At 49.4% G+C, this 26,433-nt stretch overlaps 1 protein-coding gene across 2 annotated transcripts; it reads right to left on the bottom strand.

Moving 5' to 3' along the window:
- On the bottom strand, positions 1 to 26,433 carry DCTD (dCMP deaminase). Of its 2 annotated transcripts, XM_019422338.2 has the most exons (6): positions 26,315 to 26,432; positions 24,727 to 24,841; positions 24,208 to 24,343; positions 4,320 to 4,436; positions 2,942 to 3,038; positions 1 to 1,383 (listed from the first exon to the last, which is right to left on the bottom strand). In XM_019422338.2, the coding sequence occupies exons 2-6, from the start codon at positions 24,832 to 24,834 to the stop codon at positions 1,305 to 1,307; spliced, it is 537 nt and encodes a 178-aa protein (XP_019277883.1). In that variant the 5' UTR covers positions 24,835 to 24,841; positions 26,315 to 26,432; the 3' UTR covers positions 1 to 1,304. The 2 variants fall into 2 exon arrangements, with proteins under 2 accessions (XP_019277883.1, XP_053756805.1); XM_053900830.1 differs by lacking the exon at positions 2,942 to 3,038 and having other exon boundaries at positions 26,315 to 26,433.

Here is a 26,433-nt window from a genome sequence, read left to right on the forward strand (position 1 = left end):
TGGATTTTAATAAGATTTTAATAATATTGGTAAGGAGCCAAGTTACAAAGACGTCCTGGAATACAGAGTACAAAACCTCAGAGACAACAAAAACTCATGAGAACACAAGAGCGCTTGAAAACGGTAATAATCTCCAGGATAAAGAACCCATTTTTCTCAACAAAGCTACCAAGTGTGTTTAATAAAATCTAAAGGAGCGTAAAGACAAGGCGCACAGCCACGCCCCCAAGGCCAGCCACGCCCCCGAGTCTGGGAAGACACTGGGGAGGTGTGCTGCTGGAGGCTCGGCGGCCAGGAGCCAGGAGCACAGAGGAGCTCCCGTTACCAGCAGATCTGGACTATAAACCGACTGGAGGCAGGCTGGATTTCCTCCCATCTCACTTACAGGGTGGGAATTCATTTATTCCCCGGTTGGAGAGCAGCCTTGGCCATGAACCGTGTTGGCACGTGGAGGCTCAGCGACTCTTCCCACACGATGGAGGAAGCTGGTGTGCGCACCACCTCGGTCCCCGCAACCCTGATGCCCCAGCAGGCGCGGACTCGGGGGCGAAGAGGGGAGACAGGCTGTCTCCTCCAGAAACAACTCATTGTTCAGAGAAGCTAATGTAAGAGCTCTGCATGATGAGCACACTGAAATTAAGAACCAAGAACAGGGGTCCCCACCTCCCCCAAGAAGAATGTGCCATTACACTGTGGGCTGCAGGACAGCAGAAGCGGAGGAAGTGTCCCCCGCTCAGGAGTGCTCATCATTTCTCAGGACAGATATGCTATCCTGCCTAGGGTTTTTGGGTGGGTGGAGGGGGTTTCAACTCCCTGAAGCAAATCTTCCTCATTAGCTACCGTCATGTGGGTCCTATTTTTGTCTTTTTTTTTTCCAAGGGCACTACATGTTCTGCTTCATTGGGGCCAGATGTTCAAGTCAGTGTGTCTGATCATCCTGCCAGGAACACGACAACAATTATTTATTTGTCCTTCCGGCACCTGTAGCAGCGAGGACCAGCTGTGAAATGCAGGGGAGCCACCAGCGTCCTAAGCAAACCAGGACACGGAGTGGGAGGCCACTCCTGCCCTATGCGACAGGCCATCTACAGGCTTCTTTACTTTAAACCCTAAATCAATAGTTTAAACAGATGCAGATTCCACGTGACAAGAGAGACAGGAAGATTTGAGGCTTTATATTCTTTAGATGTCTACTTTTGCTGTACTGACCATTAAAAAGTTATGTGTAACTTCAGGATGAAAGGCATTAGCAGCTTCTTAGGAGAGGATAATCCCAATCTTTTGGAGATTTAATGAGATGTAACTCACTGAAGCTTCTGGCTCGGTCTGCTGTTAATTGAATCAAAGTCAATGACAATCTTGCTGCACTTTGGTGTGAATTTCCTAAACATAAGAAACAAAATATATAGAGATATTATCCAGTGAGTAGTTTAAAGCAATTTGTTTACTTTGGCTTAACCTACATTTTCTGTGGGGAGGAAAAAATTTCCCGGGATTCACTTGATATCTTATCTCTATAGGAGCCAATTATAGTGCACCCTACTGAGAGGGACACGAACCAGAAAAGACTAAGACAAAAAAAGGAACACATGGGGTGGCTCGGTCTGTGTGTTCTCCAGCCAGCTGAGTTCATGAATTATCAGGGAGTCAAAGGATTTCTAACAAGTTAGCTGCACAACATGACACACGATCACTAGTTTTCCCACCAGATTTATCTTCCTTCCTAGGAAATTTCTGCAGCCAACCTGGAATCGCTCAAAAGCAAAAAAAAAAAAAAAAAAAAAGCAAATTTTCCTTTGCCTCTTGTACACAGCAAAAAACCCAGCCAGCTTTAGTGTGGAGTAATTTTTAAAGTCACATTTTAAAGATGCAGAAGTAAAATAAACCCGCTATATATTTTTACTCATTGATGTACCTTCTTAAAACAGTTAACAGGACAATATTTGCGGACTGACTGTATTCTTTTAAAAACCAGTAAACAGTGAATATCTAATTATCAATATTATGCAAACAATCTGCATGTAAAGTCTCATAAGGCAAAGCAACTCAAGAGATCTGTCACATCTAACCTCTATCCCTAGTGATGAACAGAAATATGTTACTAATTACAGCACCCCACTGCTGACCACAAATACTGCAAAGGAATTGCTTTGAGAGCTTTCAGTCTCAAACGAAGTTTCTTACCATGAATCGAAGGTGGTAGAACTTCCCTGCAAGTAAACATACCTCCCAATCTTTGCCTAGCAAAGATAAGCATAAAGGTCGAAATAACTTCAAATCTCCATTTAAAATGTTGTTGTAAAAAGCATTTTTACATGGTGTTTCAACCTAGCGGGTTACTTGCATCCTAAATTTTCAATGCCGGAGTTGTTACATTTGCAAACTTTATAGAAGTTTAACGTTAATATGGTAAAACTTGTGGAGTTTAAATTTTCTCCCTACTAGAATAATTTTAGTCCAAACCCCAGAAAGCTACTAATATTTAAGGGCAAGATCATTCCTCAGATCATCTTCAGATACTTCTGTCACTGCTCTTAAAAATCTACCCCTAGGGGCGCCTGGGCGGCTCAGTCGGTTGGGCATCCGACTTCAGCTCAGGTCATGATCTCGCAGTCCATGAGTTCGAGCCCTGCGTCAGGCTCTGGGCTGATGGCTCAGAGCCTGGAGCCTGCTTCCGATTCTGTGTCTCCCTCTCTCTCTGCCCCTCCCCCGTTCATGCTCTGTCTCTCTCTGTCTCAAAAATAAATAAACATAAAAAAAAAAAAATTAAAAAAAAAAAAATCTACCCCTAAAATAACGTTGAGATCCTTGGCCCATCACACGTAAAACGAGGCTTCCAAGTGTGGAAGTCAGGCATCACAAGTAGAAATGAAACATCAACGAGGTCAAATGTTTCTTCAGTAGGCCTTCGACGACCTTTACCCCAAGCCCTTCTGCTTACCTGAAGGCCACCCCAGCCATATCAAACAGGAGCCTCGCGGCTGTGGTCTCATCGCTATCGTGGTACTTATCAGATATGAAAATAACTTCTTTGATACCTTTGACACCGAAAGAAGCCCCATTAGTATATGCACAAATAGATACGGCAACAGAACGCAGACATATACCGAGCCCTGTCGTGTCTGTCATTAATCACCTTTTCCCAGTGTGCTTATACACAGTGTCCAGTTACTGAAATACGTATCGCCCACTTTCCAATACGGCAGACGATGTTACCTTTAACCTGCCCTCCAGTCTTTATAGATTTTTTTTTTTTAACACATGCAAAGTAAAAACATGTCAGGTAGTTGAGCCTTGATCCAATTAACAAAGTTTCTTTACTGCGGGCAAATACTCTTTAGTCGCAAGACAACTTCCGTCGGCTCAAGAGGCTGATGCAGGGGAGTGGACATGTTGGCGAAAATCAGAGGCAAGTGCCATCGTGGTTCCCAGAATGGTTCTGCAGACCAATTCCAGCCAGCTCCATGGACAGCAGATTTGTTTTCTTTTCCTGTCCCGCAGGGCAGGGCTAACGGGAGGGCACCTGATACAACCACCCCGCTCCTCCTCCAGCCCCTGAAGGGACCACAGGAAGCTGGGTACACGCTGGCGGAGGAAAACTCCACGACGTTCTTTAACAGGAGCCGGCCTCTGAGTCTGATATCACCAGACCTCTTCTCCTCAGAGACCCCCGGGCTCATGATGAACAGCCCCTTTAAACCACACATCTGGCTAACATGATAAGTCTTTAAATCTCAAGCTGAGAGCTTTATGGAGATAAAGTGTGGCTGAATCTTAGATGTGACAGTATGAAAAAGGTGAACTATTCAGAATACAATGGTGTAGATTTATGGTAACTGTAGCGTAAGGAAAACTTCAAGTAGTACCGTTCGAGTCTTATGACATTTATATGCGAAGATACGTTTAGGTCCTAAAACATCTACCATATATTAATACAAATTAAAATTGCATATGCAGCCTCCCAGCTGACCTTGCTTCTGACAGAAGTTCATTCCTCTCCCTCCCCCTAATCTATGCACAATATGTCAGAGAACAGTAAATTGACGGTAATTATATGCAACGCCGGTGTGGTTTGTTAGCAGCTTGCAGTTCAAGTTGCAAACTAAATTAAAAACATGCTAAGAATCGCAGAGGATACAATTAGTCTTAGAAGACCTGGCACCGTTCAAAACCAAAACACAGGAAATACCTTGCAAAGTTGATAGTGCAATTAATTTCGATCCAAACAATAACAATTTAAGACCAAGCACTTTCGCAATGAGCCGCCGATGAGCGGGCAGCAATGCAAATGTGACAAATGGAACCGGCCCAGCTCCTACCTGCCTGGATGATGAGCTTAGCACATTCATTACAGGGAAACAAGGCAACGTACATAGTACAGCCTTTCACGTCGGCCGAGTTTTTGTTCATGATGGCATTCAGCTCGGCGTGGCACACTGCGGGTTCGAAAGAGAAAGAAAAGAAAAACAGCATAACTCACGAGGAACGTACCAACGCTGCCGGAGCATTCCACTCGCCCCTCTGAAGAAGACGCATGGAACAGACTCGATTTTTAAAAAAGTCATTAGAAACGGAAAGTACTGAGAATACCAGATGAGGGCCGCGTGGTCTAACAGGTTGGCTTTTAGCAGTAAAACCGTTCAGGGGGGGCTGCAGCCCTGGGTCTGTAAGCACCTGGCGCGGCCAGGAGGGGCCAAGGTCAAGTATCTCCACCCGCCCTAAGCACGGCAACAGCTCATGGCTCCACAAGACCCTGGGGTGTGGAACTGCGCGCATAAAACGGCTCATTTGTGCGTTGCTACTCACATGCAAGGATATTCGCGGTGGCCGTTACGAGGGCAGGGTGCGATTTTAAGAGCAAGAGAGCCAGGAAGTGAAGCCGAGTATTTCTATCCCGAGGGATCCGCTTCACCCCATGGATCTCGGCCCACATACACACAAGAAAAATGCCGGCAGACAACCAGCGGCTTTTCGTTTAGAAGGAAACATGCATCCACTTAATGAAACGTCAAGTTCTTGCCACACTGGCCCGTTCCGGCAGCGATCCCCACACAGCGATCCCCACATGGGCCTGAGTTCAAGGGTGAAAGGAGCACCGCCTCTCCTCTCCCACACCTGGAAGCCCACCCATCTTCCCCAGCCGTTGGCCGGGTGCTCCCACCTCCTAAGCTTCAAGGTGCCCTCTCCTCAAGGGAGCACTACTCCCAGCCCTGATTCTGTTTAGAATCCCCTGCCCGCTCAGTGAGGTGGCCGCTTTGTCCTCTTCTGCCGTTATTCAAATTTCTGGGTGCGTCGCTCAAACTGTATCGTAATCTGCAAACTCGTCTGCACTTGTCTGGGGTGTGGCCTGCCTGGGATGTGGATTTCTAAGAGAATCGCCCGCATGATTCTCATGTGCAGACACGCTTCAGAAACACTGCGTTGCAGAATCCTCTGGTAACTCCAAAGGGACTTAACACACACTAAGCACACAAGCGGTAAAATAAGTGTCTGTTGAACAAATTAACGACAATCTGGCCATGGTCCAAATCATACAAAACTGCCAGAATTATAAATATGGGGGGCCCCCCACCTTCTCCAACCCACCAACCTTCTACATTTAACACCCTCTTCTGGGAGTACTGAAGCTTTAAATGAAGAGCAGCCTAAGCTCGTGGCTCTTGTCCATATTAGCTGTGACACACTCGGTCCCTGAATCGGTATTAATATGGCTCAGCCATATTAATTATTCTGGCTCAGCCAGGGTAAAGCCCCTGGCCCACCTTCCGCCCCGGGGCCGCCCGCTTTTCAGGTACCGGTAGAATTGCGATGCCCGCCTGTGCCCCTGTCCTGGGGCCCTCTCAGGAAGCGTTGGGAGGGCTCCTTTTAGTCTCTGAATGCCACGACTGAGGGGGTCTTGGTCATATGTGTGGAAATGAACAGTTGCCGGGCATTGTAAGAAATTCTAAAAAAAAATAAATAAATAAACTGCGCTTAATCAGATCACAGCCCACTGGAGAATAATTCCCGCCGGCCACAGAGGGACCTGGGCCACCATCCCCGAGATGCCACGAGAGAGAAAAGAAAGGCTCCCAGGCTCAGTGGCTGTGAGGACACTGGCCTCAGAGAGGCCCCTTTTGGCCCCCATTTACATCCCTGGTGTGACGGGGTTGTTCCCAGGCTGGGATTAACAACGGCTCCCTGTAAAAAACAATTAGATGTAATTGTTTCTTTTATTTCCCCCTCGAGGGCAGAGACCAGTCTTCTAGGTTCTTTGCAACTCCCCCAGAGTCCAATGCGGTGCCATGAACATAATGGGTGTTAAATATTTATTGAGTGAATAAAGGAGGAAATGCAGATTCCAATTATTGACGGTGACATTGGGAAATGCAGGAGGTCCTCTTAAATTCAAATATCAAAACTATGCTTTCCCATCTAATAAATATTTTTTGATGGTGCTGGTATTAATATTCAGAACTACAGAGTTTCCGAGTCTGTTAGGAAACACTATTCTATTGCTTTCGTTGGAATCTCTAAAAATGGTCACAGTGACTCCAACTGTCTTCCCCTAATTCATCTGAGGCAGTTTGGGGACAAAATTTAACATCGTGTGGTCTGGACTCATTAATGAAAATTACCATAGAAACAGGTTCTCGGGGGCGGCATCCGACATCCCCGTATAAAGGGTGGTCTACAGAAAGAATACACGGGGTCACAAACAGACTTCCTTTCTCTCAGCTACAAAATCTTGTTTGTTGGAGAGATGTGAGGTGTACTGGGCACTACGACACTCAGGAGGCCCTCCAAAAGGGACCACTCCAAGTCCCCAAACCCGCGGATCCAAAACTGGACGAGACGAACGCAAAGCTCCAGTGTTCCATCCACACTTGACTTCTCTCGCTCATCCCTGTGCCCCCTCAACTTCGGTCCTGACAAATGCCCCCTCCAGCCTTCCCCCCAGAACCCCTGGCCCGCCAAACCTATCTGATGAACACCAGTTCCCAGGCTGAGGAGGGAAACCCCAGCCCAACCCTGCCCGGGGATTTGCAAACTCCTCACGTCTGTCTCTCTGTCTGTCTGTCTGATCCTGAGGTCTGAGACGTTTCTGACCTGGCACTGGCCTCTGAGGTCCGCGCTCCACACGACCTCTGCGGCTCTGACGCTTGGCCTCCCGTCCAAAAGCGCCCTGCGTTTCCCTGCAAGACCGACCCATCGACAAGGCACCATCTGGTCAGGCCTCGGGCCCCCACCGCGTCCTCACTGAGGAACGGGCAGACTCACGTGACTGTCCATCGGATTCGTTTACGGTGGGCCGGTCAGAGTGGGGTCTGAGGACTCCTTTCACCACCAAATGCCAGGCGACCCCCAAATCTGCCTCGGGCCACAAAGAGCAGGCTGGCCTGTGAAGGGCTGGCCCCAGGGCTCTGGCCAGCCCGACTGCAGGCTGAGAACCTTCCCTCTACTCTCCACCTCCCAGGCAGGGCTGGAGGAAGCGGGAGCTTTGCAGTCAGCACCAGGGTCAAGGCCCAGCTGCCCCTTGAAGCTGTGTGACCCTCACCGAGGCATGGGCGTGCCTTTGGCTGGCAGGAGGAAGCGACGCTGAGAAAGTGAACTGCCGAGGAACTAAATAAAAGCGAGTTTTGCAACACCAGGTAATCTAATTTTTAGCCGTTTGCTCGTGTCCAGTTTCCTCCTTCCATCCACTAGAACAGCTGGTTCTTCTCCAAGACAGGCTCTCGATGGCAAATCACGAGGCCCCGCTCCTGAGGCCCAACGGCCTCGTCCCCACGCCGCGTCTCTCCGTTACAACCGTGGCCTCGGTCTCCACTCTGACCGAGCCATCTTCTCAGCATTTGCCTTTCGAGATGAAACTGTCCTGTCTACAAGCGCTAGGCTAATTCATTTTTAAAATTATCATCTCTTGGGGTGGCTGGGTGGCTCAGTCGGTCAGGCATCCGACTGCGGCTCAGGTCATGATCTCGCGGTTTGTGAGTTCAAGACCCACATCGTGCTCTCTGCTATCAGCACAGAGCCCGCTTTGGATCCCCTGTTCCCCCCCTTCTCTGCCCTTCCCCTGCTCTCGTGTGCACTCTCTCTTTCAAAATAAATAATAATAAATAAAATAATCATCTCTTCACCCAGTAATGAACATAAGCTCGAGTTTTCACTAAGTCAATCCTTTTCAAACTGTAGGTCAAGAAATAAGTTTACTGAGTTACAAACAGCTTTTTCATCCCTCTTTTTAGTGAAATGTTTGAAAGCAGAAGAGATCTGAATGTGTCCACATGACAGAGGTTAAGTGCTGTTCCCAAAAACTGTTTCAGGTGTGTGTGTGTGTGTGTGTGTGTGTGTGTGTGTGTGTATTTCAGGTGTGAGCTATGTGTGCTGGGTTGCCATGTAAAAAGTATGTAACTATGGAAACCTGTTGACCTCTGTAATATGTTAGTAACATTTACAATCATTGGCGGGGGGGGGGGGGGGAGGTGGGAGGGGGAAAGGCCCTGATTTATAGAATCTGCTGATTTTGGGGGTGTGAATACTCCCACGTGGCCAATTTCAAGCTCCCGACAGACAGACAGTTGGGAAGATAGAGCGCTCAGATGAGCTGGGGAAGAGCCAGCTCCCACATACGCCCCTGGACGGCCTTATCTTCACCAAAATGCAGTCTCCCTCCGGTTGCCATCTCCGGATGGGCCTGCTCGCCAGGCCCATGCTTACGGCCAGCTCTCCACTCGAAACCCTCTCGGGCACCAGGCCCTGTGGAGTCTCTTATGTTTCTGTGGGTCCTTTTTTTTCTCTTGTCTTTTGGGGCCTTTCCCAAGGTCCGGTCCTGCTCTTGGATTTTTTTTTCCTGTGGTCACTAAGAATCCATGCATTTATAGATTCTCAGAGGGCGGATCTATCGGTAATACCCTAGAATCTGCATTTCCAACCCACCTTCTCTCGGGCCTTTGCCTCAGGTGTTCTGAGGCTTCTCCGTAACTCTTCTCACTATGATAAAACACTCCACAGATATCTGACAGCAATAAATGAAAGAATAAATCGATCTTTTCCCAGTGCCAGCATTTTTATTGTGTTGCCCGGGAATAACTACGTCAAGAGCTGCAGAGAGGTAAGAGCAAAAACCAACCAACCGGGAGATGTTCTGTTCGTGACCTTGAGATGAACATAGTTTTTATACTTATAGCAGGAATAGGACCAAGTATCCCAAACATACACAGGCCCTAGGAGGTATTATAGCTCAATTGTCCAAAAAAAAAAAAAAAAAAAAAAAAAGGACAAATTTTCCAACTATCTACCTAGAATTACTCATCTCTGACTCAGTTATAAGCAGAAGAAATCTCCAAGTACAAGTATATTTCATAAGCACAGAGGATGACACACAACCTTTCAATTATTCTCAACATTGTTGAAAAGGAAAAGAATCAACTGCTGGAAAATATCAGATTAATGCTTATAAAGTTCTTGATTGCCAGAAAGAGAACCTCTATTTCAGGTAATTATAAGACAATTCATATGCTGTGGTCTTTTTTTTTTTTTTTTCTTTTCTATTACTAACTGTCAGAATTCAGAACTGCATTAACCTTGGACCACTGAGAAGAGATTGTATAATTAGAAAACTGTATTTTTCAAATTCCCTCTTCCTAGGGCTTGATTAATCCTCACTGTCTCATGTAGGCGGTTCTCTAGAAGTTTGACAAATTAACAGGATATATTCTATCCTGGCTCGATGTGAGAGACTCACCATTTTATAGACTTGACTTTCATCTCATGTGAGACTAAGACAATATCTGTTTTAGATGGCAGTATTATTAAGGTTACTTAAATAAGTTTAAAAAAAAAAACCCACAAATAACACTAACCAAAGGCTAACTGCTGCACAAACAGTTTAGCAGCACTAGCGTGGCCCTGGCCTCAGCTGCTCTCCGTGTGCTACCAGGGTGAGAGGGGAAAGGCTGGGCTGGACAGAGGTGGGAGTCGGGAAAACCAAGGTTCTCTTCCTGCTGAAAAAAGTCTCCAGGTTGGTTAAAACTCCTCGTTGTCAGTGGTCCAGGCTGAAGCAGATGACTTGGTCGGGCCTGAGGGGCACTCTGGCAAGGCTGACCTAGAACGTGGGGCAGGTTGGCGTGCGGCCAAGGCTGACCTAGAACGTGGGGCAGGCTGGCATGAGGGCAAGGCTGACCTAGAACGTGGGGTCCAGTAGGGGCGGGTCGGAGGTTCACACCGGGAACACCTGCTGCCCCTCGGCAGGTCCCCGCGGTGCCTTCCGCTGACGCTCTCCAGCATGCACTGCACGAGCCTCAGAAAGTCTCTGGGGAGCGGGGTGGGGGGCGGGTCCGCCTCCCACCCGACTGGGAGGGCGCTCGGGCGAGGCGGCCACCCACACGACGAGCATGGGGCAGTTCGCTCACTGCCAGGACACAGGGTCAGGACTCAAGTGCCAAGACGCATCTGCACGTGGCCTTCCAGGCTGAAAAGGTGGCAGGCTTCACCCTGCAATTAATAATTGACATAGGGGCACTGGGGCTGAGCGTCCGACCTTGGCTCAGGTCATGATCTTGCAGTTCGTGAGTTTGAGCCCCACATCGGGCTCGCTGCTGTCAGCACAGGGCCCGCTTTGGATCCTCTGTCCCCCGTTCTCTGCACCTCCCCCGCTAGCATGCTCTCAAAATTAAATAATAAACATCAAAAAAAAAATCATTGACATGAAATGGGGCACCCGAGTTCAAAGCTGACCTATGCGTTTTAAAAAATAACTCAATGTTAATTTTTACAAGACATTCCATTTCCATCCTGATGATGAAGCTGTCGTTATTTCTTGGGGCACCCAGGTGGCCCGGTCGGTTAAGCGTCCGACTTCGGTCATTTCACCGTTTGTGGGTTCGAGCCCCGCGTCGGGCTCTATGTGGACAGCTCGGAGCCTGGAGCCTGCTTCGGATTCTGTGTCTCCCTCTCTCTCTGCGCCTCCCCGATTCATGCTCTGTCTCTCTCTCAGGAATGAGTAAACATTAAAAAAAAATTTTCTTTAAATCCTTTCTTGAAATGACGGTCTAAGTGTTTTTATTTCAGGGGTCCTATAGCTATCAGAGTCACTGAACCCCGGCACATCTCTCTGTCGGGGCTCAGGCGCCCTCTTCCCTGTGCTTGAAGCCCCACAGCTTTGAAAAGTCCACCGAGGGGTGTGGCATGTACATCCTCCTCTAACAGATCCATTTAGGGAACTGGGGCTTCTGGAGCTAAAATGGAATTTCAACTACTTATTTCTTAATTATTGAAAGATACCCTGACAGGGCCTCATACATCACTGCCAGCCTCCAAAGGACCCATCCTTCACATCAATAATTTAACAACAGAGTAGCCTCTACATTTAAGCACCCCCCCAACCCACCACCACCCCTACAATATCGCCCCCGAACGTTATCAAATGCTCACTATTACGGCTACCCCGAGATCCAAAGCGAGCATCCCGAGAATTTCGTGCCCAGGCAAGGTCAACTCTCTACCTTATCTCCCCTCCGTCAAGTTTCCACACCTGAAAAGTAGCGACCGGACTCAGTACGAGAGTGTCCGACGGACTGGGGGCAGAGGTGGGGTGAGGAAGAGGGAGAAGCGAGTTAGAAGCCAGTTCATCAGTGCCTGAAGCCAGCCCCAACCACCCAGGCCCACCCACCGCTGGCCCACAGCCTTCCATCTGCCACTTTCTGGCGAGTTCCGAAGCCCAGCTCGCTCTTCAGCCTCTCAGCCAGAGCGCGGCCACCCCAGCCGACGGAGCCTCCCTTTGTACCGGGAGGAAACAGTTTTAAACTGAAGCCATGTGGTGTATGCGTGTCGCGATGAGTTCTGGTCGCGGGCAGGGCACCCACAGGGCAGGGCACCCGGCCCCGGCCCCGGCGGAGCTCAGGCCCTGCCCGGCGGGGGACACCCAAGACACATACCCGAGCACCCAGCAAAAGGCTGCAGGCGCCAGGGAAGGCGCACCGAAGAGGTCAAGTGGTGGGAACGGCCGGGAAACGAGGGGTTAAACCTGCGGGCTGGTCGCTAGACGGGGAACTGAATCTGCGGGGAACGGTGCTTCCGTGGGGAAAAGTAGCTGGGTTACGAATGGCATTTCAGAACAGAGTGGGTCTAAACCCTGGGACTGGCCTACACGGGTGTTCCAGTCCCGGCGTCGCTCAAGGACAAACAGGAGGAACAGTGGCCTCCTCCCTGTCTCCCAGGGTTACAACAAGACCCACGTGAGGAGAGCGGCAGGGAAAAGCTTTGGGAACTAAAAAGAGCGCTGCAAGTGAAGCCATGTGCCCCAGAGGCAGAACTGGGCTTGTTTCCTGAGGACGGACGGCCTCAACCCTGGCTGGTCCCCAGTGATGAAGATGCGTGGACGTCAGGTGCCCGGAGGAGGGTCTTCCGGAGCGGAGGTGACAGGTGATGGGTGACAGGTGACAGCCCGCGTGCCTCACCTGACCACGCCCCAGCCGTTCCACTCCGTGTGCTTAGACGCAAACACCACTGCCCCCTGCACCCCCCTCCCCCGCCGCGCAGTGGAACGGGGCCTCACAACCTTCTGGCTTTGAGGGACACACGATTCGAGCAGAGAGACGTTCATTATTCCAGCGTGAAGTCTGAGGGTGGGAAAAGGGCAGGTAACAGCGACAACCGCGAGCCTGGAAAACGTCCTGAGTCTGTTCTGCTAGGCCCGTGCCCAGAGGAGGTCTCGGCCAGAGGAAAGGAATTCTGGCCAGGTCTGGGAAGACGGACGTCAGTCACTCACTTAGAAGGCGGCCAAGTCCTTGGGCGTCCGGCGTCCCGGTCCTAGAGCCGCGTTCACACCCATCCCCGCCGGCACACGTCCTGGGGCTGGACCCGAGGCACCCGGTTCTTGGAGCCATCGGCAGAGGGCCCGCCTCTGCCGTCCCCTTGCCTCCTCCCTGCACGTCCCCTCGGCCACTCCTCACACGCTGCCTCCCCCACCTGCTCGTTCTAGGTCCCTACACCTCTTGTGGAGCCTCAGCCTGCCGGCCTGTGAAATGGACAGCAAAAGACCCGGCATCACAAGGACGAACGTCCGTGAAGAGCACAGCACAGAACCTCTCCGTCCCCGGGCTGCTCAGCTCGGAGACGGAGAACGGACGTTCCTCCCTCCCGGTCTCTCCTACTCTGATCCCCATCCCCTGCCTCCGTCCTCGCTGCCTCTCGCCAAGGCTGCTGGCAGCAACTCATGGCACCCAGGGGAGCCACTTAGCCCCAATGGTAGTGCTTAGGGCTAAAGAGAGTTCTGACTGTGGTGTTTCCATTATTGACAATAAAGCCCCCAGAACTCTAATTACATCGCTTCCCCATGTGCTAAGGGCACACAATCGGGTCAGAGGGAGGAGGGTGTGGAAATGCTGCAGTCCATCGATGGGTAAGCCAGGCCAGCTCCCTTCCTGCCGTTCACGCGAAATACATGTTTGAGGCCTAAAAGCTACTGAAGAAACATGAATAGGAACAGAACGCTAATCGCTGCTTGACAGCTTTGTAATGCAAATATGCGCCACAAAGATCCAAAGCCTCCCTCTTGCATTAATGGCTTTCAAAGGGTAAACTGGGACTGAGCAATGAGCACTGGAATAGGAGTCAGGATGCGTGTGTTCTAATTAATTCCAGCTCTACAAGGCCCGCCTCAGGCAACTCACTGATGCTGTTTCGGCGTGCAGAAAATGGGGCTTAGCCGACCTGACTCAGGCTTCTGAGATGAGACGCGAGCTGGAGACCCTGCCCTACTTTCCCTACTCTGCGCTCCGCACCGCATTCTTTTCCCTCTCCCCGCAGCGTCCAAGCCCGAACCCGCTCACCCCTCTCCTCCCTCCTTGCGGCTGATAACCTTGCCGCATCCTTCACGGAGCTGGGGCTGATCACACTGTCACCTGCCACCCACGGACCTCTGTCAGCTGCCCCGCTCGGTGTCCCTCTTCTATCGCTCATCAGTGTGCCCGCAATCTCTCTCTGCTGAACCAGCCCACGTCCGTGCTGCAAGAACTAACAAGACCCAGGCCCTCCCCTCGTAGAAACCCTTCTCTTGGCCCCATCTCTCATGCGGCTGCCACTCTAACGTCTTTTTTTTATGTTCTTATTTATTTATTGTGAGAGAGAGAGAGGCAAGGAGGGGCAGAGAGAGATGGAGAGAGAGAATCCTGCACTGACAGAGCGGAGCCCGACACGGGGCTCGATCCCACGAACCGTGAGATCATGACCTGAGCTGAAACCAAGAGTCGGATGCTTAACTGACCACTGAGCCACGCAGGCGTCCCAAACAGCCTGCTTTCTTAACAACCATCCCAACCCCCTCTCCATACCTGCTTTCCTTGCCTGCTTTTCTTCCTTCAACGGGCTGTCACCTCCCATCCCCACCACTCCGTCAGCACTGCTCTCTCCAATAAGACCTGTGTGTCGCTGACCCCTGAGGACGTTTGTTAGTCTTCAAGGCACAGCTCCCTCCTCCTTAGCGGGGGCTCCGAGCGATCCCTGCGAGCAGGCTCCTTCCCCCCCTCCTCCACCCACCCTCTTAGTGTTGCAGTTCTGAGACCAGCCCCGGGTCCTGCCTCTGCACATGCTCCCTACGTGCGCTCGCGCATTTCCATGGCACAGTGTCACCCGAATGCCACACATGCCCACACTGACGTCTCAGACCGAGACCTCTGTCCCCACTCACACCCCCAACTGACACTTCTACTGGGAGGTCTCACAGACACCTCAAACTTCAGGGACCAAAGCTTCCCCCAAACCTAGGCACTCAGGCTAGGACTGCCCGGGGGAGTCAGACTCCCTCTCTGAGCCCCGTGTCACCCAGCCCTCTCCATGCTGCCTCCATTCCTCTCCGTCTCCTATCCCCCGGACCACCCACAGGTCCCCCCCACACCAGCTTCATCTTGTAAGTCCAAACTCCTTACTTCCGCCCCCTGCCGGCCCCCAACCTCGCCTCTGTACTCCGTGTGGCCCAAATTCTTTCCCTCCCACAGAAAGTTCCAAGCGCCCTCCTGCCCTCTCGCAGCGAATGTCCTTCCCAGCCCCAAACACTGACCAGCCAACCCTGACCTCCGGGAACCCATCGAATCCTTCAGCTCTCAGCCTAAAGGTCACTTCCTCAGAAAGGAATAAACAACAGCATCTGTTTATTTCATTAACGTCTACCTCCATCACTGTTAGTCTGCCAAGTCCTTGAAAACAGACCTGGTAACGTTTTTATTTGCTAGCGCGGGGTGCTGGCATGGCATGTGCGGAGAGGATGCCGGGCCACGGGTCAACGTCCTCCGAAAAATGTACTGTGATATAAAATATAGTCGTGACTTTTGGGCGCCTGGGTGGCTCGGTCGACTGAGCGTCCGACTTCGTCTCAGGTTCATGATCTCACGGTTTGTGGGTTCGAGCCCCACATGGAGCTCGCTGCTGTCAGCACAGATCCTCTGTCCCCCTCTCTTTCTGCCCCTTCCCTGCTCGTGCACTCTCTATCAAAAATAGATGTTTAGAAAAATAAATAAAATATAGTCATGATTTTTAAGACGGAAACAAGTGACTTGAGAACTCCCCCGTCACCAACAGACAACTCAAACCAATAGAAGAATGGATGATTCCTTAGTATTTATTTCAGTTGCTAGAAAGTTGTAACTCGCTCGCATAAGGAAGAAGGACAGTGAGAGATTCTGCTTCCCTTTTCCACCTAAACCCAAAATTAATGGCATTCTGAACAAAGTCTTTTAATTGCAGAATTAAAAAATTCATGCTCAGTTATCATATTCAATATTTTAAATTTACTGTGGCATCTATCATTTGGAAGAAGCACAGAGACAAAATTCACACCTCCGCTAAGTGGCCGGGACGACCCTCCAGAGCGCGAGCTGAGGGGAGAGTGTGTGCGCCCTCCCGTCTCCACTGCCTTGCTCTCACCAAGACTCTGCATTTATCACGGGCTTTCCCGATGCCAGGCAAGCACCCACGTTTCAGTAAACGTGGTCGCACAGACTCACAGAAGGACTTCTGAAGTCCTTCCCTTCCATCTGGTCTAAGACTAACCTCTTCTCTCATACAGTTCTGTACCTGCCTCCTCTCCTCATCTATTTTCCTGCACTTCGATGTGGGGTCCTTTTCTTCAGTGCTTATCTTCCAACCTTTCTTCGTCCAATGTCTTTGAATCTCCAGGTTTGTGGGGTAACCTATACTCTTCGACTGCCCCCTCCTGCTTGTGCGTCCTGTCTTGTCCCATGTCGATTCATCTTAGGACTGCAGCAGATTTCCAATCGCTGGAGGGAGAGAGTGAATAAAACCTGTTTCTCTCCTTATTGATTTGTCCCCACACATGATGTATACTCTCTCCATGTCATGGCCACCAGCAGCGTTTTACAAATCTGCAGGTTTCCCCCAGTATGGCTTCAGAACCCCCTGGGACCCCGTGAGCAGAGAAATGGCACTCTAATCCAATGTGATCCAAGCTGTATTGTTGAATTTTTCCTCAGAATTCTAGCACTGAAGGGGTCCTCAGTGATCACTTGTTTCATAAAGATACTGAGAAATAAACAGCAAGTAATATAGTAACATCCCCACAATCACTGGGTATAAACATACCACACCTAGAACGTAAGTTCCAGAAGCCCTGTCCAGGATCCTTCCCCTTGAATGTGACAACCGCTGCTTTAAGCACTGTGGGGACTTTCTCAGCTAACATGTATATTAAAGACAAATATAATTGGGACGCCTGGGTGGCTCAGTCGGTTAAGCATCCAACTTCAGCTCAGGTCAGGATCTCACCATTCATGGGTTTGAGCCCCGCGTCGGGCCCTGTGCTGGCAGCTCGGAGCCTGGAGCCTGCTTCGGATTCTGTGCCTCCCTCTCTCTCTGCCCCTCCCCCGCTGTCTCTCTCTCTCAAAAATAAACATTAAAAAAAAATTGTAAAGACATATATAATCTCATCTAAATATAAAACAAAAGTCCTATGAAGTAAATGTAAAAAGCGATACAAATATCCGCAAAAAATCTCTAGGAACCAGGTTTCACCGCATATTTCCAGGACAAACAATATACACATATTCCATTTTGGTACCAGTATCAACAGGGTGTAGGAAGGAGAGATTCTTGATGAAAAAAATTCAAAATAAAATAAAACCTTAGTAATTCAGACCGATTTCAGAGAAGATCAGCCCAAATCAGCAAAACAGATAAAGAACAGATCAAGAGAATAAAGACTAAGGCAGCTCATCATTGTCAGGTCCCCCCTGGAACCCCACTGCGTGGTGGCCCAAAGTTCTAGACAAAGACTTATCGGAATTAAAAAATTTGAAAAAGTTATATTTATCACGAGGAATAACGGCGGGGGGGGTGGGGGGGCGCCTGGGTGGCTCAGTCGGTTGAGCATCAGATTCTGTGTCTCCCTCTCTCTCGGTTCCCCCCACCCCGCCATTCGTGCTCGTTGCTCTCTCAAAAATAAATAAACATTAAAAGAAAATTAAAAACAGCAAAAAACAGGAATATCCACTTGCACTCAATTAATGTGCTCACATACGTAAAAATCTAAAACAGATTGAAGGTGACCCTGAAATTTTATTGGTACTGTTAAATTTCCCGACAAACCGTTTATTTTGAGAGATGGTGCAAAGATCAAACTTCAGCCCACTTCCCGTTCGTTAACTTGGAAATCACTACCCTTGGATTATTTAAGGTTTGCATACAAATTTCCATGAGGTAAACTGGTTCTTTGTAAAACGAAAGACAAATGCCGTGTATTTTTATGAGAAGGTCGGATGCCCAGAGATGAGCATTTTAGCTTTTCTTGCATATGCTTCTCAGGACTTAACCTGTTCCTATCTATACATGCTTTGTAGATATTCCTAGTGAAATAGTAATCTCTAGCTCTTCAAAAACAATTAGCCCTGAATCTATAGATTAAAACACGCAGATAAATGGGCTCCCGGCTGGCTCAGTTGGTGGACCACACAACTCGATCTAGGAGTCGTGAGCGGGAGCCCCACATTGGGCGTAGAGATTACTTTAAAAAATAAATAAATAAAATACATAGATAAAAATCTAATAAACTAACCCCCCAAAATCATGATTTATTCTTAAGACCATTTATAAACAGCTACACCTGAACGTGAAATACGCTTCCATCAAGCTGATTAATTTCCAGGGGGAGCCTCTGACATAGGCCGTTATATTTCTACGATTTGTCTCAAGCATCACACAATGAAACCTGAGTTGGCCCCTTGATTCATAAAAATAATCTACTTTATTTCTTTCTGGGGTACAGTCGCTCAAAGGTTTCCCGTTGACTATTCGTTATTTGGTACAAAAGGTCCTCCCGGGGCCCACGGTCAGGGCCACGGCTGCGAAAAGGCCGAGCAAGGGAGGGGCGGTGGAAAGCCGCGACGTGAAATTAGAATTCTGTAGGAAAAGAAACAGCAACTCATCAAACCCACGGATCTGCCTAACAAAACCGGAGGGCGTTCAATTTCAGCCGGCTGAAGGAACAAATTTGATCTTAATTACGAAGAAGCTCTTACAAGTTTTGAGGAAGTCACAGCTTAAGAAGGATCAGCCGCCTAACTTCTTGATAAATTAGTTTCTCAGGACTAACCTTTTGGATGCCGAAGAAATACATCACACGCGTGGCAGTCAGGAAAATGTCAGTGTTCAAGGGGGTAAGGTAAATGGCTAAGTAATCACTGAAATGACATCTCTGCATGCTTAACAATATGCTAAACCTGAAAAGTAAAGACTAAATTTAAATATAAAATTTAAAGAAGCTCCACCATGCACTGGCAAAACCGATCAAAGTTGCCGTGCTGAACAATGCCTTTAATTAACTCCTCCCCAGCACGATATCCTCTTCTGAGTTTTCCTACGGAAATATGAACAGACCCTGGAAGGAGCCCCACGTCTCCATTTCTGCCTGATGCATCTCGAGTGTGGCCACCACCCACTCTGGGCACATCGGAACCATGGTCGCCTCCATGATGAGCAAGTGGGATGCGGCAGGCAGAGCGATCCTGGCTTCTCGATCGATTGGGACAGAAGAGGCGGCCAGGCAGAGAGGCCATCTTACCCGCACATCCCTTACCAACAGGAAACGACATAACAGTAAAACACAGGCGAGCTGGATGAGCACTGGAACTACTATTGAAAATGGGAAGCCTGGTTTTTCTTTGAACTGTTTATTTATTTATTTTGAGAGAGAGAAACCCAGAGTGAGCAAGCGGGGAAGGGGCAGAGAGAGAGAGAGACAGAGAATCCCAAGTAGGCTCTGCACCGTCAACACAGAGCCCGATGTGGGGCTCAATCTCACGAACCATGAAAGCACGACCTGAGCCGAGACCAGGAGTCGACCCTCAACCAACTGAGCCACCCGGGCGCCCCCCAAACGGGAAGTTTTTAACAACGGCTCTCAAGGATGAAAGATGTTGATTCCACTCCACCTCTCTGGTCTGTAAACTGTCGTCAAAATCCACTATGAAATCCCAAGGAAAGTGTGCTATCTGCATTACCATGGGTCATTTTACCTCCATTTTATAAAATTAGTATTTTGATCAAACGTGCTTGGTTCTAATGAATTTCACAAAGAGAAAGGAACTAAAAATGTCAGCTGAATACTTCATCCTAGGTTTAGCAACCACCCCCTCCTAAAAATAAAAATCTTCCAAAGCTTTTTTATATGGTTAAATTAGATAAATCTGCTGCTTCCCGGTTTTTTTAATTGTCACTCGTGCGAAAAGGTGTCACTTTTCACGCCGACTTCTTCCTGCCGCTTAATGTTACTGACATCACACTACCTTTTGGATTTTTCAGGAAAAGAATGAGATAAAAGCAGTTTCCGTGGCAGGGGGAATCTTCATTTTCCATATTAACACTACATTATAATCAAATAGTTTCGTGACGTTTTGATCCCGAGGTTGGAAGAACAAGAACGCCCCTTAAAAATGCCTCTCCGGAGACACAGCCCGGAAAACGCTCCGTCCTTCTCTGTTACAAGCATTCTGCGCTTCCCTCCTTTCCACAAAGGGTCAATCGAGACTAACGGCTTCTAAACTCCCAGAATTAATAAGGACAATTAAGTTGTATACGTTCTCGGTCAACCCAAGCTCCCCTTCGGAGAAATGTTAAAGCAAACCACGTACCTTCTGCCTCGTGCTAAGCGCAGGCCGCCACCACCTGAGCTCCTGACCTCCGCGGAGTTACTTGCCTAAGCCTCCGCGCACTCAAGTGCATAGTGAAAAGGAGAGAACGGGTGATCCGCTGTGTTCTGACCGAAGCAACATTTCAGAAGAGCTGAATTCCTGGGCCCCACAGAAGAGACAGCTGGGCAGCAAAGAGCATTGACCTCAGGATGTCTCCCTGTCTGTGTGGCATTACAGAGGTGATTTACATTTCTGGGCCTTTCTTTTCCAATCCACACAAGACATTAGGCTTGGACTCTGTGGGCACAGGCGTCCGAAGCACCCCCCAGCTTCTGCAAAGGGTCCAAGTATGTTCCACAGACAGCAGAAACATCACACGTAGCACACACATACGCTTTTTCCAAACGAACACAAACACTGTTTAATAAAGTACAGAGTAAGGCAAAGCGTTACTGGTATCGAGTAGCTTTTGTTATCCGTGGATTTTCTTACCCAAAAGACGTTAATGATCTCACTTATGTGTGGAATCTTAAAAAAAAAAAAAAAAAAAAAAAAAAGCTCACCGATGCAGAGAACAGATTGGTGGTTGCCAAAGGTAGGACTGGATGAAACAGGTGAAGGGGGCGTGGTCAAAAGGTACAAACTTCCAATTATAAAATAAGCAAGCCCTGGAGAATGTAATGTATAGCATGGTGACTACAGTAACAGTGTGCTTCATATTTGAAGGTTGCTAGAAAGATCTTAAAAGTTCTCATCGCACACACAAATTTTCTGTAACGACGTAAGGCGATGGATGTTAACGGGACTTATTGTGGGAATTGCTCAGCCGTGCACACAATTATCAACAAATCATTGTATCGTGCACCTGAACTCTACTATAACGTTATGCGTCAAATATGCCTCGGTAACAAAGAAAGATAGGGATAGTTTAACTAGCATTATACAGGGGTCCTGGAAGTTCTGTTGACATGTAAAAGAGGGTCCTCATATATTGAAAAGAATTAGGAAATCACTGGTCTAGAACTCTGGATGATCTCTAAAGCTCCTTTACAGGGATTAGCACATAATCTATCTTTCTCAGAGAGCAGGTCAGCCACTATTAATAGTGGTGAGGAAAGAAAGGGTTAAGCCTACTAATTCCAGACATTGTCAATTTCAAAATTAATTGAAGTCTTAAAACAGAAGGAAAAACAAAAGAACTTGTGTTTTGGTCAATTATCACCAAACGTTTCTGTCACATCCAAGGCTATCCAAACATGTATTTCTCTGAGGCCTGAAACCTCTTGAAAAAAAAAAAACAAGTCTGAGCATACAGTTCATAGCCAGCCATCACTATTTAGACTTAAAGCCCATCTTTCCGTGTATTATGATGGTAGTAACACTAAATGCCTTTTAAAAACCATTTAATACCTTCTACGACTTTTATGGTACATCAAATTACAAGCCTACTCTTGTGAAAGGAAACTGTCTACATCCTCGCATAACCACGTGTCAAATGAATAATTGAGAAACAAGGGCAAAGAGCTTTGAAAACCTAGAGGTATCATATGGGTAGTAAAAAAAAATAATGCAGACAGACAGACGATCTCCGCCCTGAAATTCAGCAACTATTCAATAAAAATTAAAAAAAAAAAAAATCAGTGAAGTTGGACAAATCCCTATGTAGATTTTTTTTTTTCATTCCTTCTAGAAAGGAGCTCTGAAAGGTACGGTCTCCAAGTTAGACAAAAGGCAGCGAGCGTCTAAGAACAAATACAATCGGCTACTTGAGAGGTTTCTGACCACTGGGAAGTGAGGGGCTGCAAACGTAGGCAAAGCTTTGGGCTTCTGGGTCACTGCCACAAATCTGCCGGGGCTCACAGGGACTCAAGAAGGCACAGGTCCTGAGGGAGAGCAGCTGCTCAGGAACCAAGCAGGACCCGCGTACGCCTACCCACCTTTCTACAAGCCACCTCCCTGCGACAGACTGACACCTAAGAATTCCCCCATTCTGGGGCGCCTGGGTGGCTCAGTCGGTTAAGCGTCCGACTTCGGCTCAGGTCATGATCTCGCGGTCCGTGGGTTCGAGCCCCGCGTCGGGCTCTGTAATGACCGCTCAGAGCCTGGAGCCTGCTTCGGATTCTGTGTCTCCCTCTCTCTCTGACCCTCCCCCGTTCATGCTCTGTCTCTCTGTGTCTCAAAAATAAATAAACGTTAAAAAAAAAAAATTTAAAAAAGAATTCCCCCATCCGGCAGGAGGACCGAGGCTTCACTGTGTGGACCGGGTGACATAGTCACTGTGCTTGTCATGTTTCAGCGCAGACCTTGAACACAGACCTTTTTCACTTTTGCAGTTTTTTTAAATGTTTTTCTTTATTCATTTTTTTGAGAATGAGAGACAGAGTGTGAGCGGGGAAGGGGCAGAGAGAGACGGAGACACAGCATCCAAAGCAGCTCCAGGCTCTGAGGTGTCAGCACAGAACCCGACGCGGGGCTCGAACCCACAGACTGTGAGATCATGACCTGAGCCGAAGTCAGACGCTTAACCGACTGAGCCACCCCAGCGCCCCACAGTTTTGCGGTTTTTACGTGGGACGTTGAACCGTACTCTGAAAAATTACCGTCACGTGTTACCGACAAACAGCTGATCACTTGCCTTCTCTCTTACCCTCGAAGGTTACAGAACCAAAATCAGAATAACAAAAAGTGTCTCAAATACGTTAGCACATTTATCTTTTCACTAGAGCTCCACTCAGCTACAGAACTAAGGCTGAGAAAACAGGTTTACTACCTTCCTGGGTCCGGGACCCTCCTCTCCTCCAGGGCTGGAGTGAGAAGGACAGACTGACTATAAATCCCCCGAATCACTCAACTGTGTTTCATTCCTGGAAAACCCTGACTGCTTTGCAGCCCCCCACCCCCACCCTACCCTCATTCCTCTGTCCCTTCCCCACCTCCAGTCACATTCTTTCTTTTTCTTTGGAAAACAGAACAGTTGCCCTGAAGCAATTTAAAAAGAAACTCAGGGGGCTTATTTAACGTGATTAAGGTCCAGGAATATTCGTAAAAATATATAAATGAGGCTAATGTAGACTTAGAATTCTTCATGAGAAAACCCCAGAGGACAGCCTACTATGGACAAATCAACAAAGCAGAAAGGTCTTACATTATTCCTTGACGCGGGTTTCCTACAGGCACGAGCTTTCCCATTTGAATGGCCTGAGTCTACTTTCCTCCCAACCGAGGTGGTGGGTTCCCTTCCAGACATAAACACAGGTCCTCATATTACGAAAAATCAGCAACCAGCGTTCGCAGCCCGATTCGCCTCTCTTACAGCATTGGGTGTCCGGGGAATGAAAGGAAAAGCAAGTGAGGCTGTGGCCTGTTCCCGCCCCCGCCCCCCCAATCTCGAAAGTGGTTCTCCTTGGGGCTCAGATATGCAACAAATTACAAGAAGCACCCTTCCCTAATTGAAAGATGAAAACCAGAGCTGGCCAGGCCATGTGGTTCCACACGTCTGGCTTGTGGTCCACCCTGGGAATACAAAGCCCCCAGAACAGGACGAAGAGACGGCATCATCCATTTCCTGATGAAACACAGTCACAGTCATTTCCTACTTCCCAGAGACGAACTTGAGATTTCCTCCACAGGCAGAGGGGCTGAACGAAGCCTGCTTCTCCTCAGAGCAAAGCCCTCGCCAGACCTTGGTTAGGTGGCTTTGCTTCCAAGCAGCCAGGAAAGCATGGGCAGGGCCAGCGTGCACATCCCTCAGCTACCTCTCCCGGGGGCTGTGGCCCTCTGCAGAAGCCCACCATCCACGCTCGGGTGTCGCCCAGCCTTGCGGGCTGCCGGCGAAACATACCAGGCCGGCCACAGACAACAGATCCCCGGACCTCAGGGCCAGGCCGTGTACAGACCACTAACAGGCCCCCATTCACTGACTCTTTGGAACGTAAGGGTCGGGGGCAGGAAACGGAGGTGGTTCAACAGGATTCTTCTTCCGTCCAGCTGCTGATGACTGAAAAGAGATGATACTTTCTGACCAACTATCTTAGCTGAGCACCACCAAGGCTATGGCACCAAACAGAAGGAAACACAAAGCAGGCCTTACCGTAAGGGTACTTGGTATCCAGCTTTCTCTCTGCCGTCCTTCTCCAAGGCAACACGTCATCGCTGCACCCATTTGGCATCCCATTATACCCGATGCCGACAATCTTGTTCTCTGCGTTCACGATGCAGGCTCCGACCTACAGGGAAACGTGTCCAAACACTGGTCAAGTGGCCCGTCGGCCCCTGGACGGGCAGTAAATGAAACCACAAGCTTGCAGAGCTCCAAAGCAAGCATGCGGCTTCTGGCAGTGTGGTAAGAGCTCTCTCTATCTCCTTGCTCGCTTTCCCTGGCAGCTCCCATAAGCCCAAGGAAGCACCCCCTAACCCCAGGGCGGGCGCAAGAGGCAGTGAATGATGGAATGTGAAACATGAACGCACACAGGGAGGCAGCACAGAAGACAGACTTCCTCTGCCTTTCTGGCGACAGGCATCCGTGGAGTCTTTTCCTTTCGTAATGTGTTCGATTGCAGGATCTCTGTGCCTGAGAGGGTCCAAACATTCTCCCAGAACACTCACTTACCTGCGAATTTGGATCTTTGCTTCTCTGTGCCGATAAGAAGGCCACTGCCATGAAATACTCAGGCCATTCCAGGTAGTCATCACGTTTCCTGCAGGGAGCTTCACTCATGCTGGATCTACACGGAAAACAACAGTTGAGAAGAGCATTTTGGCAAATCTGCTTTCCAGTTCAGCGCAACCACATTTAAACTTTGGGTCTGCAAAGTTAGACAGTTTCAGTTACAATCAGAAATCACGGATCATGGGACCGCAGACAGTGTCGGGCCTTAGGAAAAAAATAAATTAGGTTACTGTTTGGGAAGTTTGGATTCACGCCTAGTTTCACATTCCCAAATATTACACCTAGTCACTGCTTTCTCATAGGATTGTTTTCCACTTAGTACAAACGCCTGCCCCACAACTTGTTCTCTCTCCCGATGAAACAGAGCCAGCACAAGAGAATGGGAGGGAGAAAGGAGAACATTTATTGATCATCTAATATATTTCAAACACTGTGAAAGTCAGACACGTCATCTTACTCACGCCTCATTCTAGCAAAGGTAGTAACATCCCATGTTACAGACACACAAGAGAACTTATCCTAAATCACACAGGATTATTTTCCATGCCTGTCAAATCCCAGCTCTGATATTAACCGGATTAATTCGTCCCTTTTCTTTCCCCTTGGTTTCCCCAGCTGAAACAGAAGTTATCAACCCTGAGTACCGAATCAAATGAGGAGAAACTGACAAGTGTCGAGCCCTATGACTAAGGCAAAGTTTTAGTAACAGGGGCTCTACTCAATCCGGGCCAGGCACAAGCTGTTCTCCAACAGGCCTCCAACAGGGGGCCTAAAACTTCCAGTAAGGGGTGGGTGCTTTCAAGGGAGACCAAACAGGGCAAGGAAGGAGGGCAACTCAAGAACTGAGAAGTCTCGAGCAAGCCTAGGCGTCTGGGCTGAAGGAAGCGGGGAATTTCCCCGTATCTGGGCGGGGCGGGGCGGCGCGGCAGTGCCTAAGACTGGGAACCATGATTATCCCGATGATGTCGCCCAAATTCCGAGAAGGCTGTAAACCCTCTCGACACCGAGCGATGCTGGACCGCGCCGGTTTACCGCCGGCCTTAAGGGTCAGCATCCATAATCGCTGCAGGGTGGGTACCAGATCGGTGCCAGCCTAACAGGAGGTGGGAGGGGCAGCAGAGGCGAGGGACGGGGACGTAGTAGCCCCGGGCGCTTGCCCCGGGTCGGCTGTGACGCTCACTGTTGCCCCGGCACCCAGCTGCGGAAACACGAGGGACGCCACTCCAGGGCCGGGAGGAACTCCCGCTCCCCCGCGCACCACCACTCCCAGATTCCGTTCCCGGACGGAAAGCAGGCGCCCCCCACCCCCTCGCCATGTGGGCGCAGGAAGTGACTGCCAGTCTCGGCCTCCCAGTACCACCCTCCCTCGGTTTCCTGGAAGGAGAAAGCTGTCGAGCCCTCCCGGCCCGCACCCGCATGAGGTTCACCCGGGAGCCGGGATAACCTCAGGGCTCCCCGCCCCGAGCCCCGGCCGCGAGTCCCCCACCCCCGCGCCCAGGCCGCGCCGCGTGGCGCGCAGGCCGCGTACTCGCAGGGCTGCCCCCGCCGGTCCTTCGCTCCGGGTCCGCGAACGCAGGCCACCGCCGCCGCCGCCGCCGCCACCGCCCAGCCGCGCGCCCCGGGAAAGGAAGTCGGGAGAAGAGGCGG

Source organism: Panthera pardus, unplaced genomic scaffold (genome assembly GCF_024362965.1).
Source record: "Panthera pardus isolate Hobbes unplaced genomic scaffold, ASM2436296v1 HiC_scaffold_13, whole genome shotgun sequence".
NCBI lineage: Eukaryota > Metazoa > Chordata > Mammalia > Carnivora > Felidae > Panthera > Panthera pardus.